General features: G+C 43.3%; 1 protein-coding gene across 1 annotated transcript in view; it reads left to right on the top strand.

Annotated features, from left to right (window-relative positions):
- The first annotated feature begins 13,574 nt into the window (after positions 1-13,574).
- PCSK2 (proprotein convertase subtilisin/kexin type 2) overlaps positions 13,575-16,396 on the top strand; it is a 215,008-nt gene continuing 212,186 nt past the window's right edge. Inside the window, exon 1 of the mRNA XM_036827204.1 lies at positions 13,575-14,090. Coding sequence (XP_036683099.1) covers positions 13,914-14,090 — 177 coding nt within the window. The 5' untranslated portion in view covers positions 13,575-13,913. The remainder of the gene's footprint in view (positions 14,091-16,396) is intronic.

Raw genomic sequence — 16,396 nt, 5'->3', positions numbered from 1 at the left:
ACCAGTCAGTATTTATGTAGCTTTGTTTGAGTAGAGTCTATGAATTCTTGTTATTTATTTTTGTATCATCTTAAGAAAGTTTCCATGGTTCTGTTGTATGATCAGTTTATTAGTGGTCATTAAAATCAATATAACAGGAAAAGTATTTTTACTTTCCGTAACTCACCTGCTTTCTACAGAGAGTGCCTCCTGCTAAGTCCACAAGCAAACATACTCTTGAGTACCTGCATGGTTTGGGAGAGAAAATTCAAGGCAGTCTTGAGTTCCACATCTGAGTTAATACAGTGTTGTGAAAAGCTGTCAGTGGGTACCAGGAGTCCAGCAGTGAAGGCAAGTATGAGAAAGTAGTCTTCAGGAATTTCCAGACACCTTGAGGACGATTAGGATTCCTCCAGGACATCCAATTGGGGCTTGGGACAATTCTATTCAGGTCCCAAAGGCTGGAAGAGGCAGTGGTGATCTCTGGGTTACTTTTTATCCATGTTTATCTCTTTTACATTCATGTGTGCTTGTTTAAAACCCAAGATAACCTTGTGAACAAGATAGCTCATGTATTTTGGGGACAAAATAAAGTTGCAAAAGGTTATACAGCTTGTCCAGCATCTTTCTGATAAGGCTGGGAACCTGGGTCCTGAGATACTTTAATGTTCCTGTCACCACACCAGAGACTTTTCCAAAATCAGAGGATGAAAGGCATAAGGTTGAACACAAGGTGGCTTTCAAGTGCTTGCATTTCCAAGTGATGATGGTTGGAACTGTGATTGTGAGGGTATTCTGTGCTTTTTGAGAACATGATCACAAAACTTGGAAGACACTTCCTGCTTCTGTTTGGTAACTTCATCAGATGAATTTTCTCCTCCTTGTTGCAATTTGTTCCAGGTTTCTTTTCCCCTCTTCACACCAGTTCATTCTAATCTAAGAAGTCACTACAGTGCTCCCATTAATATTAAATGCTACATTTTAAACTTAAGATCTTTAATATCAGAGCTGCAAAACTGCTCAAAACTGCCAGATGCATAAACTTTTCTCACTGACTATACGATATTTTCCTGAGAATCTACATTCTTTGCTTCTTTAATAATGATCAGACTTTAAAGAAAAGACCTATTTCTTTCCCTTGGTTAGTGTTGTTACATGTAACAATTACGTAAAAGGTAAAAGATTAGATTTAAATTTTGATTTCTTCCAAAAACACAAAAGTATCCTTTGTTGTATAAGCTAATTTACTTTTTTTTTAATAAGTTTTTTTTTTTTTGGACCAGTATTCTTTATTTATTTATGGCTGTGATGGGTCTTCGTTTCTGTGCGAGGGCTTTCTCTAGTTGCGGCAAGTGGGGGCCACTCTTCATCACGGTGCGCGGGCCTCTCATTATCGCGGCCTCTCTTGTTGCGGAGCACAGGCTCCAGACGCGCAGGCTCAGTAATTGTGGCTCACGGGCCCAGTTGCTCCGCGGCATGTGGGATCTTCCCAGACCAGGGCTCGAACCTGTGTCCCCTGCATTGGCAGGCAGATTCTCAACCACTGCGCCACCAGGGAAGCCCAAGCTAATTTACTTTTATCCTAACCTTTAACTTTTAAAAATCATTTTTGGGCATGTCATTACATAGAGTAATCATTTTTTTCAGCCCAGAAAAAAATAATGGAAGAAATAGGAGAAATTCAGTCCTGTATTTGTGTACAGACATTTGAGTATTTCCATCCCACGATCTTATTTTCACCCTGGACTCTTATTTTGAAACTGCTCCTCAGAGTTCTCACATTCACGCCTATCTCATGGTAGATTGTTGTAGCACGGTAGCATGCTTAGATCAATTGCCGGCAGCAGTAATGTTAGTATCAATCATGTACAAACGTGTAATAACTGGGAGACAGATGATATTACCCCCCTTCTTTTAGCCTGGTACAGTTTGCTCTTCTGGAGGATGCCTTTAGTACAAAGTAATTTCCCGGGAAGTCTGAAGGCACATCAGTCAAGCATTAAGAGTTCTTTCAGCTCACCTGGTCCTCAGAGGGAGAGGAGCAGTCCATGCAGAAGCTCGGCCAGCACCATGGACAGAGCCACCAGGCGGATTCTTTAGATGATTCTGAGTGCAGGGTCTTGCAACCTCCATCCCAGCGCTTTATGCCCTTCACACACACACACACACACACACACACGCACGCACACACACACACACACGCAGACACACATCTTTACTGACATGTCTCTTCTCTCTCCCGCCCCCCCCCATCTCTTTTTCTGTCTCTCTCATTTCTTAGCCCTCGATATTAAGATTTCCTGGTTGTTCACAATTTTGAATTCTGGTATTTGGTCCCGGGAACTTTTCCCCCAAATCCTGATTTTCCCATTTTATCTATGCCTCTGAACACAGCTTTCCTTAATATTATTCCACTGGCCCGAGTATATGTTACATTTTTGTTCTTGTTGGTTTGTTTGTTTGTTTTTACCTTGGCTACTGCTTTTATTCAGCTGGCCTCCCAGAAGGCTGAGATTTGTTTTGGTTATATTTGTCCTAAGTGCAGCATTTAAGTATAAATAACTTTAATGTAAATGTATTCTATGTCCTGAAAATATGTAGCATGTGTCATATTTTGCATAGGTAATATGTCAGTCAAGACGTTAGCAAAAAAGAGATGGAACATGCAGGTGGAATAATTAAGGAGAGCATATTAAGGGACTGTTTACAAATGTATGGGAGGATCAAGCAAATCCAACGAAGCATAGTCAAGTCTCTAGGACTAGCAACCTACAGGAGCCATTATCCCTTCAGCCTGAAGAGACAAGGGAAGGGAGGGGTCAGTGGAATTTGGAGAGGGAGTTTGTATGGAGAGGGCTCCCCAACAAAGCTGTGGCATTTAGAAAAGGGATGAAGTCAATATATAGTGACCCAAAAGGGAGGGAGCCTAGAAAATAAAAACCTTGAGTTGATTCTCCTGCCTTACTCTCCAATTTTTTCAAACGGTTCTTCCCATTGGCTGAATCCAATGGGATGCTATAAAGCAATGAATCTCATTGATGTGGCCCATAAAAGTCAATCTCCCAGGGCACAGCACACATTGGAGAAAGGTGGAGCGGAGATCTGAAGAGGAAAACAGAAATTAACAGACAGATATAATATGCATAGTTGACATCTACGTAATAAAACATAACAATGTTGAAAATTACAAAGATATTATACACTCAGATTGTATTACAGAACCCAGTGTATCCATATTCACCACCTGATGGCCTTATAACAAGTAGCTGACCTCAGGGGTCTCTTGTTCAGATATTTTGTTCTCTCTCTCTCTCTCTTTTTTTTTTTTTTTGGCTGCATTGGGTTTTCGTTGTGGTGCGCAGGCTTCTCATTGCGGAGGCTTCTCTTGTTGTGGAGCAGGGGCTCTAGGTGCATGGGCTTCAGTAGTTGCGGCACCCAGGCTCAGTAGTTGTGGCTCGCAGGCTCTAGAGTGCAGGCTCAGTAGTTGTGGTGCACGGGCTTAGTTGCTCCACGGCATGTGGGATCTTCCCGGCCCAGAGATTGAACCTGTGTCTCCTGCATTAGCAGGCGGATTGTTAACCACTGTACCACCAGGGAAGTCTCGTTTTGTTCTCTCTTGAGTATCAAAGCCCATTATTCTTCATGGGATTCCTCACTCAATACTACTCACTCAATAAATCAGACAAACATGAGTAGAAAACTCACCATTGTCTAATACTCTAACATATGTTTGAAATGCCTTCAGGCCAATACATTCAGCTACATGAGAACGATTGACTTCATGTTCTACCAAAATCTTTTCCTCAATTCATTCAATGATTTAGCTTTTAAAATTCCCCTTGATTAAGGCTGAACATAACCCTTAAAATCTGAACATAGCCACAGTGCTGTGGTTTTTGACAAATCACCTCAGCTAAAAGACGCAAGCTCATGCTTCATATTTATTCGTCTGTTCTTGCCAAGTGAACTTGCCAACTCTTCCTGGTGCATGTCTCCTGGGAAAGATGAGAGGAGAAATAAGGGCACCTTGAAGAAACATTGTAATTATACATAAAGTACTGTGGGCAAGGCATCTCATGTGGAACTGAGAACAAGAGCCCTCCTCTCCCTGCCAGTGAAAGAAATATGAAGACTCATTCTAGCATAGATGTATATCTTTGCAAAGATTTATTCTTATCACCATTTGAATCCTGGAATTTACATACTTCTACATAGTAAAATGACTCGTTGACTTTCCCTCTTAAAGACTGAACCCATGATTTGACTTTGCTACAGCTGTACCCAGAACAGCTGAGTCAGCCCATCACCAGCGTCACCAGATATGAGTTTGTGACATAGGACTAGGAACTATCATTGCCAGTTGGGCCCATGAAAATGGAATGATCTTTCTTAACATCCACAGACAAATAACTGATGCATCAAATCTCTCTCTCTGCCCAGCATTTAGAGGATGTGTTAGTATAGCACCAGATAATTTACATCTTAGCTTTATTGTAGTCAACACTTTTCAGTATAGTTCTGCTTCATAAATTGTCCCTCACCCTAATGCATTGTCCATCTTTGCTGAACAGGAATTTTAATAGACACATGTTGTTTTTACCCACCTAACATCCTTGCCCCTTTCTCTGGGGAAAAGCCTCTTGTTTTCCTTTGTCTAATAAAAATGTCTTTATACTTAGTTCCTGCAGTTCATGTCATGTGTCAGCTCCAGGAGAATGCACAACACACAGGCCTGGCCAGTAACTGATTCCAATCCTCTGGACCCTGTAATTGGGGAAGAATTGGTCTCATGCCATAAGTCAAGTTAATGAACTTCTATGCCAAGATTTTATAAAAATTACTGGGGAAAAAGCTCCCTCTCCTCTGAGGTTAAGCCAACAAAGAGGATAACAGATCCTAAAAATGAAGATGGAGAAAGTTCTGGATTAAGCCGTACCTAAATCTGTTTCTACCTGTGGACTGTTTAAGTATGCAAAACAAGAAATTTCCTTCATTGTTTAAGCCAGCTACTGTTGTAGTTCTATGAAGAAGAAGAAGAAGAAGAAGGAGAAGGAGAAGGAGAAGGAGAAGGGGAAGGGGAAGGAGAAGGAGAATAAGAAGAAGAAGAAGAAGAAGAAGGAGAAGGAGAAGGAGAAGGAGAAGGGGAAGGGGAAGGAGAAGGAGAATAAGAAGAATAAGAAGAATCAGAAGGGGTGGCACAGTGGATAAGAATCTGCCTGCCAATGCAGGGGACACGGATTCAAGCCCTGGTCTTGGAAGATCCCACATGTCACAGAGCAACTAAGCCCATGTGCCACAACTACTGAGCCTGCGTGCTGCAACTACTGAAGCCCACGCGCCTAGAGCCCGTGCTCCACAACAAGAGAAGCCACCGCAATGAGAAGCCCATGCACCGCAATGAAGAGTAGTCCCAGCTTGCTACAACTAGAGAAAGCCTGCGCACAGCAATGAAGACTTGCTACAACTAGAGAAAGCCTGCGCACAGCAATGAAGACCCAATGTAGCCAAAAATAAATAAATTTAAAAAAAAGAGAGAGAAGAAGGAGGAGGGGAGGAGGAAGGGGGTAGGAAGAGGGGGAGGGGAGTGGGGGGGGAGATTTGTGTAGGGTTGTTGTTTTTCTTCTTTTTCTTTTCTTTTTTTCTTCTTTCTTTTTTTTCTTTTTCTTTCTTTTTCCTCTTTCTCCCCTCTTTCTTCTGATTATAAATCTGGAATGTGTTCAAAAGTCTCAGGTCACATAACTAGATTCCATTACCTTGTCTCAACTCTGGGCTTCATATATTGCATTACGGCTTAGTCTGAGTTGATCCATTTTGAGCCAAGATCAGCCTTACTTCCATCATCCTCAAACTGAACATTGCCATTTAAGTCAGATTCAGACCCCAGCAATGCTTATTTGGCTATTCTGAAGAAAATGTCCAAAAGGACTCTAATTCTTGAGGTCTCTAAGAGGAGACTGATTCATTGTTCCACACAGAAATTGAATTATTGAAATGTTCTTTCCCAACACTTTAAAACAACATACCGCAGACACATTATAGATATCATTTTAAAATTAACACTTTAAAATGATTCTGGAGTCAGTCGTTCAAATTGGTCTTCAATCATTTAAGTTGGCTTGTGAAAATATGCTTTTCAATTAAAATGTCTATAGATGCTGGACGTTGCTTGGTGTTAAAGTCTGGGTTACTGTTCAACAACTATTCTTTCCCTTCACTCTCTCACTATGGACAGAGTTAGGCTTGGCCATGTGACTTGCTTTGACCAATAGAATAATAGTGGGCATGATGCAATGGCGGCTGTAAGTGTTGTTCCATGGCTTGGCTTGGGTTTTGAGCTCCATTGATAAGTCATAAGATGAGCATGCCTCAGGTAACCACTGCCATTTCAACCTGGGCTTCAGAAAAAAAACACACATGGAGAAGATCTAAACCAAATTCATGGGTTAGAGCCAAGCTGAGCCAACCTGCAGCTTGAAGTAAAGCCACTCAGCCAAGCCCAGCCTAGATCAGCCAAACCACAGGCAACTGTAACATAAGAATAAAACACTTGCTCTAAGCCATTAAGTTTAGGGTGATTTGTTACACAGCATCATAGTGGCAATACTGGACTGCTATACTTTGTATAACCACATTGCTGTGCTTCATGTACCATAGCATAGCTCATGCAGCCAGTAGATCTTAAGAGATATGACAGGCACAAGAGAAATAAGTGCTTGGTCTAGAATATTATTATTGAAAATTAACCTTAAACAGCATCTTAGGCACAATCAGTCTAAGCAAATACTGCACCCAATTTACATTGAAGCTTAGAAGATGAAGCCACTTACCTCAGGTCACATGGCTAAAATGACAAAGAACGAGCATTAAACAAAGGAATCTTTACTTCCAGTTTCGTGATCCTCCCACAAAGCCTCTCTACTACCCTCCCTTCAGTAGTTATAGACTAATAATTCATACTCTACTTCAATATCTCACTCTTCTCACATTGGCAACCCCGATTCTGTCTTCCCCTGGCATTCCTCTAAGAACTACTCTGTAAGCAGAAATGCAGAAATATAAGAAAAACTAACCATATTAGACATTTGGCAAAGGTTTTCACTACAAGAGAAGGGAGGGAAATCCCAATATGTCTACTCTGTGTTATCTAATGTGGATGAAGCGTGCCTTTGGCAGAGACTGCTTCCATTTCCCTGAGAGTCTGTAGTCTGGAAATCTGAGTCTAGTTTGTTAGACTTTCTTACATCTATGATGAATAGTTTGTTTTAAAAAGGATACATTCTTATTTCCATGTTATTTGAATGTGTCCCATTAAAGGCATTATAAAAATCTTTCTAGCAAAAGTAATTGAGACCATCATAGACTGTTTAAAAACCAGAAGTCACAAACTCAAGATGACTTTATGATCCAGGTCAGGAATGTAAAACACATGAATCAGAAAGCTGGGTGAGAATTCCAGCAAACTGGGCAGCTCAGGCCCTACTACATTTGAGGGTGGGTGATGGTAACTACTAACTCTAGCTAACTGTGACCATATTGCCAAATCTTTAATTATTCCAAAGGAAGCCGCATCTTGGAATTTTTTATGGGAAATGATCCATTTTTAAAGGATGGTGACTATTTTTTTTTTTTTAATAATCTAGGCATTGCTTTTTTTTTTTTTAAATTTTATTTATTTATTTATGACTGTGTTGGGTCTTCGTTTCTGTGCGAGGGCTTTCTCTAGTTGCGGCAAGTGGGGGCCCACTCTTCATCGCGGTGCGCGGAGGCCTCTCACTATCGCGGCCTCTCTTGTTGCGGACGGAGCACAGGCTCCAGACCGCGCAGGCTCAGCAATTGTGGCTCACGGGCCTAGAGTCCGCTCCGTGGCATGTGGGATCTTCCCGACCAGGGCTCAAACCCGTGTCCCCTGCATTGGCAGGCAGATTCTCAACCACTGCGCCACCAGGGAAGCCCTATTTTTTTTTTTTAACATTGTGATCCATACAAAAAATGTTTGTGGACCAGATGCCACTAGCGTAAGTTAATACATCATAGAGGGTGTTATTAGACATTGAGTACTGTGGATTAGGGTCCTCTATGAATTATAATCTCCTGACTGTAGAGTTTTAAAAGAGAAAATAATTCTATAAAAGCCACTAAGTAGGGACTTTCCTCATGGCGCAGTGTTTAAGAATCTGCCTGCCAATGCAGAGGACACGGGTTTGAGCCCTGGTCCAGGAAGATCCCACATGCTGCAGAGCAACTAAGCCCGCGTGCCACAACTACTAAGCCTGTGCTCTAGAGCCCATGAGCCACAACTACTGAGCCCACACACCTTAGAGCCCGTGTTCCACAAGAGAAGCCACTGCAATGAGAAGCCCGCGCACCGCAGTGAAGAGTAGCCCCCACTCGCCGCAACTAGAGAAAGCCTGTGCGCAGCAACGAAGACCCAATGAAGCCATAAATAAATAAATAAATAAAGCCACTAAGTACTGTTTTGAGTAGCTAGTTCTAGAAATGTGTTTCTAAGGTGTACTTTTTGGTTCAGTCTCTTTAGTATCATAAGAAGATAAAATGGATATTATATGATGAAGTTTCCTAAAAATAGACTAGGCCATGTTTCCAAAACCATGAAATTTTAGAATATTTTCAGAAGAAATAGAAAGTGGGATACCCGAGAGAACAGCCATAACTTTATAGCTGTTCTTCCAGCATGTTAAATAACATCATACATCAATTTCTCCACTTGGATGAGGTCATCCAAAACAATACTAAATGTTATATAATTAACGAAAGAATTTAGGTCTAAGTAAGGACTTTCCTCGAATCAGATGTTTCTTGCAATGGCAGAATTAACCTTAAAAAACTAGTATATACATTTTTAATGTTTGAACTATTATTTCACACATAAAATTTTTAACTTTTCAAATTCCAGGTTATATTTGCTAACAAGCCATGTACTTTGTTCTCTCTGAATTATTTCTATGTTATAGGTAGTTTGAAGAGCTCAAAAAAATCTCCCTGTTAAAGATAATTTCCATAATCATTGAAAAAAAAATGAATTGAGGAAGATTTGCTGTATTTTTAAAAAGACTATGAAACAGAAAAGGAAATAACACAAGGTAGAGAATTCATGAATAGGTAATCACTTTCTACAGACAATAAGCAATCTCCCAATAAGCCCTGAGAAATAACTAATTAATTTTCCAAGTGAGAAAACATTATTTTGTAGTCCTGTAGACCTAAAGAGGAATCTAAAGATAGTGAATAGTAATGTGTTCCTAATTTTCAAAAGGAGATTAAAAGGGCCCTTGGTCCTCATTGTTTAGCTTCTTCAAATCCTAGCAAAATAGTAGAACCTAAATTAGCACAAAAAAATAAATTTTTACTGTCCTGAAAAATAAGGAAGCAATGAGTAGCTTCTGTTTATGAAGAGTTGATTAGTCCGAATAAATTTGATAGCTTGTTGATGAAGTTATAAAATGAATACAACCCAAAGCATTCTAGATTTAATGCCTTGTTGATAACAAAACTCTCAGTAAAGCCCCATGAGTCCTCCGCACTATATTGATTTGACAGCTTAGATAACAAAAGTCAGCTGAGATAGAGTCAACAGAGATAGGTCATTTAAGGAAATGGTATAAGTTGGTAAAAGCTATAGGAATGGGAGGCAGGACCAAGTGAGTCCCGGTGATTTAAAAGGAGTGAATGTATGCCAAGGAAATAAAAATTTTTGAGCGCCTAAATTTTAAGTTACAGCAAATATGAGAATGTCAATACATAGTACAGGGAAATGAAGTGACATCTTGGAAAATAAGAATTATCTGGAGAAAACTTTTAAAAAACGTGATCAGTATTGAGTTCAAAATCTGGTAGAAACCTATAAGGTGAGAAATCACAGTACTTGAGAAAGCCCAAATATGGACTAGGGTGGAGAGGAGAAGGAGGGCAGTGTCATTAGGAGGGATCTTCCTGAAAAGGTTGGTAATACACTATGATTGTAGAGAGTTGTGGCACCCAAAGAAATTCTTATTACTGCACTGAAAGTGCTCAGAATGAACTCAACAGAAATGGAAAAGCCCAACCTGATTTTTAACAAGGCTGTATTTTAAACTGTGCATTCTGTTGTTCTTACCTTATTCCCCTTCATCTCACCCAATTTGATTACACACCCATCCAACTGAAGAGAAATGAATAGAAACATAAGATCTTTTCCCTAATGGTCCAAAGAATATTCAAAGATCCAGCAACCTCTCCTCGGACTGCTTCTACCTTTCTCTCTCCTCCTCAGTGATGGGTTTCCCTTCACCTGAAGCTCCCTGGGCCCAAAATTCTCCCCAGAAATACATCTGAATGGGAGGATCCCAATCATACTTTGGGTGATTTTGCCTCTTTTAATTACACATAAGCTTACTGATTTACAGTTATGAAGCCATAAAATGGGAATATTCTGGTCTTTTCAGGACAATGTCTTCAAAGAAACTGTAGGGGTATGTGCCACATATGAACCAGAACCAAATACCCATGTTTTCTCTACATATACAACAGTATCTTAAATAGTAAGAACCTCAGTACTGATGGTTTTCATGTCTGAATCTGAGTGTCAGCCAGTTTGTATCAGTTACTCTTTCCTCAAATTCACAAAATTAGTAAACACAAGACTCCTTGAGAGAGGTTATATAAAAATAAATAGATCTATTGGCCACCATAATGTTACCTAAGAAAGTATGATTATCCTCAACATTCCTCAAGCTATTTGTGACGCTTTCTACATCACAGTCTGTACTTTGACATCTCTTTGAAATTGTAGGCTTTCAGACCTGGAAGGTATCTAATTCAACTGTCTCCTTTTGTAGATAAGGAGATAGAGGCTTTGAGAGATGCAATGGTTCGACCCCAGTGGCACAGCCAGTGACAGCAGAGGATACAATAGAGTTCCTGTCAACTGGATTCCATTTCAGTCTGTGAAATATTCTGCTGCCATTCACTCTCCAGTTCACCTTCTTACACCAAAGTTACTATTGTTAATCAAAAAAATGAGCTAGAAATAGTTATATAAAACACATGGATGTATATTTGTATTTCAAATAATATCAATACATTTCCTCCACTTGCTTACTACTTTGTTATGCATTAGAAATTTAGCATTTGCATCACAAAAAATTTCTATTTTCATTTGCTATGCTGTTCTGACAATATTACGATCAGCTGCATTCTATGTAAACCACTAAAAAGGGCTTATTTTAATCAGCTATCCAGGCTTTATTTAGCTTGTATCCAATTTTACATGGTTTTAATTATTTAAAATGCAGATACATAAGATTCAACATTTACTAGCATTTCATCTTTGGAATTTATTTAGGAAATGAAGTATTGCTCTGTGGTTTCAGGAAAAAATTAATAAATATCTCTGAATAGATGGTAATTTCGTGTTCATTTTCAGAAAGAGTTAGCTACATTAGCAGCACTATTTCCCAACACCCATAATCTTCTAAATTGACTTATTTGATGCTCTTCAGATCTATTTTTCTAAAGGCTTAGATTTTTATCTCTGTTGCTGCTTTTGAAATGCTCTCCATGATTGTGAATCCATTGAATGTAATTTTCACATTTGGTGCCATTTTTCTCAAATGACAATACAGGGCAGGAAGAACCACTTGGTATTTCTTCATACCAGCCTAGTACTTTGATTCAAAATATGGGTAAAATATAAGGAGGTAAGAGAAAGGAAGAGTTGAAGGTCTCTGAGTAAGAAAACCTTGTGTTAGAATCAAATAGATGGACTATAAGGGGTAAGCAGTAGAGTAAGATAGGGTGATTTTTTTTTTTTTAATCTTGGCAGAAATGAGCCTCTGAGCAGTAAAGAACTGAGGAAAATAGAGTAGCTCAGTTCCCTTTTATTAATACTTTTCCAGAAACTTTGTTTCTACTCTGGCCCCTTTCATCTTTAGCCTATGTCCTAGCACCTTCTCAGCGTCTCACTTAGCTTTTCTTAAAGAAATTCAAGTAATAATAATACAAATAATAATAATAACTGCATACAGATTTCTTGTGCTTGTATCAAAGTCTTCAGTAATCCCTACATTTTTACTTGGCAATGCTTGAAAGGGCTTTCGGGGAGCCAACTCTGTCAACAATGAGATCTGTTTCAAAGACAGTGTGTCCCGTGGCATTGTGTATTCATTTCTACCATTAGTGTTTTTCTTGTGTAGATTCTAACTTCATGCTAAAGTGAAAAGGAGGAAGTCTGAAACACACACATATGTAATGTGTCAACATTATAATCTCTCTCTCTCTCTCTCTCCCCCTTGCTCCTTCCTCCCTCTCCCTCTCTCTGGATGTATTGCATACACTTAAGCCTCTAGGCAAAAAATTCTCTTACCGCTTATCCAAGTAAGGCAGGATTTTGGACTTTGCAGCTACACAGTCAAGATTGAGCTACACAGTCAAGATCTGTGTACATACTCTGTAACTCAACACTATTTGAGTTGCTTTAAGACAATCACTCTCATTTTGTTGCAGACATCGCCTCCCTGCTTCCTCTCACTAGGGCAGGAAGAAGTCAGTAGTAAGCAGTTTCTAGACTGTGAGTGCACGTTTCTTAACTGGATAACTTAGTTGACCCTTTGCCACTTGGCCTGAATTCGCCCCAGTCGAGGACGCTCAACCAGCCTCGGCCCAGTGCCTGGGATCTGTGGCTGCGCCTTTCCCAAAGCGCAGCCTGGCTGTCCTTGCGCAACGTCCTCAAGTCTGGGGGTGCACCTCGCGGCATGGCGATCCCGGCCGCGGCTTTCTTGAAGGCAGTCTCAGCGGAGCAGCCCAGACTTCTGGAGGGGTCTCATCTCTTCACACTTACTGATGGGGGCGAGCCTGATCTCCTGCCAGGCTTCCCAGCTGTTTAGTTCCAGACCCGCCTGGAGCCTACAAAATAATTAAAAAATAGCTCGCTTCTGCACTCTCGCCCCCATGAGTCACCCCAGGAAGGCTACTTTCCCCAACGCCCCCCTCCCCTGCCAGGAAGGGGAGCAGCCCTGCCCTGGGATTTGCCCAAAGTGGCGGGAGGAGGGTTGATGTTTGCTTTGTTATTGAGAGAAGGGGAAGCAAGTATGCCTTGAGTGCTTGTGTGTGTGTGTGAGTGTGTGTGTGTGTGTGTGTGTGTGCGCGTGAGAGAGAGAGAGAGAGAGAGAGAGAGAGTTGTTTTGCAGCAGAAAATAAACAGGGAAGAAGAACCGGGAGAGGCCGGTGCCCCAGCTCCCCTCGGGGCCTCAGAGAGCGGCACACACAGTAATTCCCTTTCCAGAGCCCTGCAGATTTCCACAAACAATGACATCACTCCGGCGCCGCCGACCAGATTACAGCTGGGGGGATTTTCCTGGGAGCGCGCGGGCCCGGGTGGAGGTGGAGGCGCTCTCCAGGGTGCTGAAAGGGGCGGGGGCGCGGGCTCGCCGCGCGGCGCCCCCCGCCGGCGGAGGCGGACCTGCCCGGCCGGGGGCGGGCAGGGGCGGGCCCGGGGCGGCCCAGGGCGGGACCCGCCGCTTCTGCAGCCCTCATTGGCTGCCGGCGGGCGCACGTCACCCAGGCTGGAGCCTTCCTCCCGCCCCAGTGGAATTGGAGCTGAGGAGGAGCTGAAAATGCAGATTTAGCATCAGGCACAGATACACTCGCTCTTTCTCTGAGATACACACAGCTCTCCACATTAGCACCTCTGCGAGCAAGCCGGGCTGCCTGACTGCACGGCTTCCCCGCCAGCCAGATGCTAGAGAACACACACTGATTTGCTCCTTTCCAAACCCCTAGTCAGTGTTTTTCTCTACACAAAGATTTTTTAAAAACAAGCAACAACAAAAACTATATATATATTTTTTTCTTTTTTTTTTTATTTGCACCTTCCTTGCGGGACCACTGCTCCGCCAGCCTGCGCGCCTCCTAACACCACTTTTCACTCCCAAAGAAAGATGAAAGGTGGCTGTGTCTCCCAGTGGAAGGCGGCCGCCGGGTTCCTCTTCTGTGTCATGGTTTTTGCATCTGCCGAGAGACCGGTCTTCACGAATCATTTTCTTGTGGAGTTGCATAAAGGAGGAGAGGAAGAAGCTCGCCAAGTTGCAGCAGAACACGGTTTTGGAGTCCGAAAGGTAAGACCTCTCTTGCATTTCGCATGTTGTTTCAAAACGGGGGCAGCCCTGCGCAATCTCATTGCAGATTTGCAAGTTTTCTCTCTTTCTTGCGCGATGCAGATATTCTGCCATCGGCTCTTTAACACAACGTTGCCTCCGGTGATCTTTCACGGGTTATGTAATTAAAATGCCCTTCAAATTGAACTCGTAAGGTCATAAAAACAATTTATTGCTCTTTGACTTGGGGGCGAAAACAGGATAACACCTTTCAAACAATGCGGTGCGCCCGGGCTGCTGTCCGAGCTACCAAGTTCTCAAGGCTGCCTGGGGATGAGGTAGGAAGTGCTGAACAGCTGGGCTTGGCGTTGGCAGACTCGTCAGGGATGTTTCCCCCGCCCCTGCCTCCCGGAGAACGGGTAGTTTCCGACGCACAAGGCTGGAAGCTTGGACACTGCGATTCGTCTCCGCGCTTTTCGAACCCGGCGCCAGGAGGACTTCCCTCCCTGACTCCTGTCCCAGCTCTTTTCCAGGGAAGACAGCTCCCTGGCTCCAGGAGACTTGGAGACAGAACTGGTTTTTCTTTCCAAAATCGGGGCTGAACTTCCCCCGCCCCCGCCCCCGCCCGCCCACCCCGAAGCGTACTCATCTCTCTAGCTCTCAACTCGCAGCTGTAGACGCTGGAGAGGTAGATTTTGAGGGTAGTTTCCTACGGAGAACTCGGGATGTCTCTCCTGGTATGTGGGCGGCCAACTTGGCTTTCCCACAAGAAAGCGGGGATCCCCGTTCCAAGAAGTTGTCAGAGTTCAACCGTTTGGGCAGCTGGATGAGGTCCCCAGCCTCGGATGCCTCGGGACTCCTTTGGAGACGCCAGGGTACCCAGTCTGGGAGGGAAGGGAGTGGAGAGCGCCGGATGGGGGCCGTGGCTGACCTACCTGCTTCCTGCGAAATATCTCGCCAGGGATCTCAAGTGTCCTTAGGGGACCTGGCGAGGGGTGCGGTGGAGTGAGGGTGCAAGGAGAGACCGGGGCGAGCTGAACCTGGAGGACGGGAGGGATGCGATCTGTCGACCAGAGCGCTGACCGGGGGGAGTTCTGTGGGATTCCGGGTCCCGTTTCCTCCCTCCTGATCCCAGGAGAGAAGCTAGAGTTGAGCGGTGGGTGCTTCTGTGCTGCTCTTGCCTCGCAAGGGCAGCGCGAACTGGGACTCAGTCCCTTCGGTCCGGACTTCCCACGTCTCCAGCCTCCCTCCCAGCCGCCGCAAGGCTCCTTCACCTGCTGCGGGTTCTCCCGCCTCCGCAGGGCGTTGGCCACCGCGATTTCGACCCCAAATGGGTTTGACAAGTGAGTTTGACAGAGGTCTGGGAGGCGGCGCCGGGTCTGCCTGTGGCGCGCGGGCGGGTCCCGCAGAGGGACTTGTTGCTCCCGGGAAGCGTGTGGGTGGAGCAGGGGAGAGGAGACGCCAGCTGAGGGTGCAACCCGCCGCCGCTCTAGCCCAGGGCCCGGGGGCTGTTTACAGAGTGCCGCCAATACAGTAAACAAGGAGACCCTCCTTCCTTCCCACCCTTACCCCTGCCCCAAACTTGGCAAGATCCAGGACCCAGGCGCCATAAATATAGTAGTGATTATTATTAGCTGAGAGTTATAGGACACCTTTATGTGATGCAGTCCTTACTTTTCTTTAATACGCTCAACAACTCTGAGGAAGCTACTCTTCTTTAATTCTTTTCTTTAATACTCTCAACAACTCTGAGGAAGCTACTATTATTATTAAGCCGATGGTTCTGATAAGGAAATTGGCTCAGATAAAGGCCCAAGATGAAAACAGCCAAGAATTTACACCGAGATCTTTCAGAGATGAACTTATGTTCTTCACCCCTTAGTACATGCCACACCAAGCTAAGTGCTCTGCAGGGTACGTTGGCCTTTAGGGTATGCTGAAAAGGGATGTGGCATCAGGTTCTTTAAAAAACAAAAGCAAAACAAAAGCTCTGTGAAAGGGCTGCGGTTGATGCAGAAATACCTGTTACTCTCTCCCCATACCAGGGCCCTTTCCATGGGGTGGGCAGACAGCACTATCCTCTTTACTTCCGCTTTTGAAAATATGCCCTTAGCGTTTGATCTTAGAGATGTAACCAAATCTAGGTGTAGCTGAGACTGATAACGGCGTAACATATTTTCTCCAGGAAGCTTACTTCTTTTTTGTATAGAGGTGAACAGCCTAATGAAGGATTTTTAAAGTTTTGGTGATGGAACTTGAACAAGGAAGTGTAGAGACAATCTCACCATAAATGAATCTGAATCCTCTCAATACACTTACCTTAAAAT

This window comes from Balaenoptera musculus, chromosome 15 (genome assembly GCF_009873245.2).
Source record: "Balaenoptera musculus isolate JJ_BM4_2016_0621 chromosome 15, mBalMus1.pri.v3, whole genome shotgun sequence".
Classification (NCBI taxonomy): domain Eukaryota; kingdom Metazoa; phylum Chordata; class Mammalia; order Artiodactyla; family Balaenopteridae; genus Balaenoptera; species Balaenoptera musculus.
The sequence above is the reverse complement of the archived record's forward strand: the minus strand, read 5'-3'. Positions and strand labels throughout refer to the sequence as shown.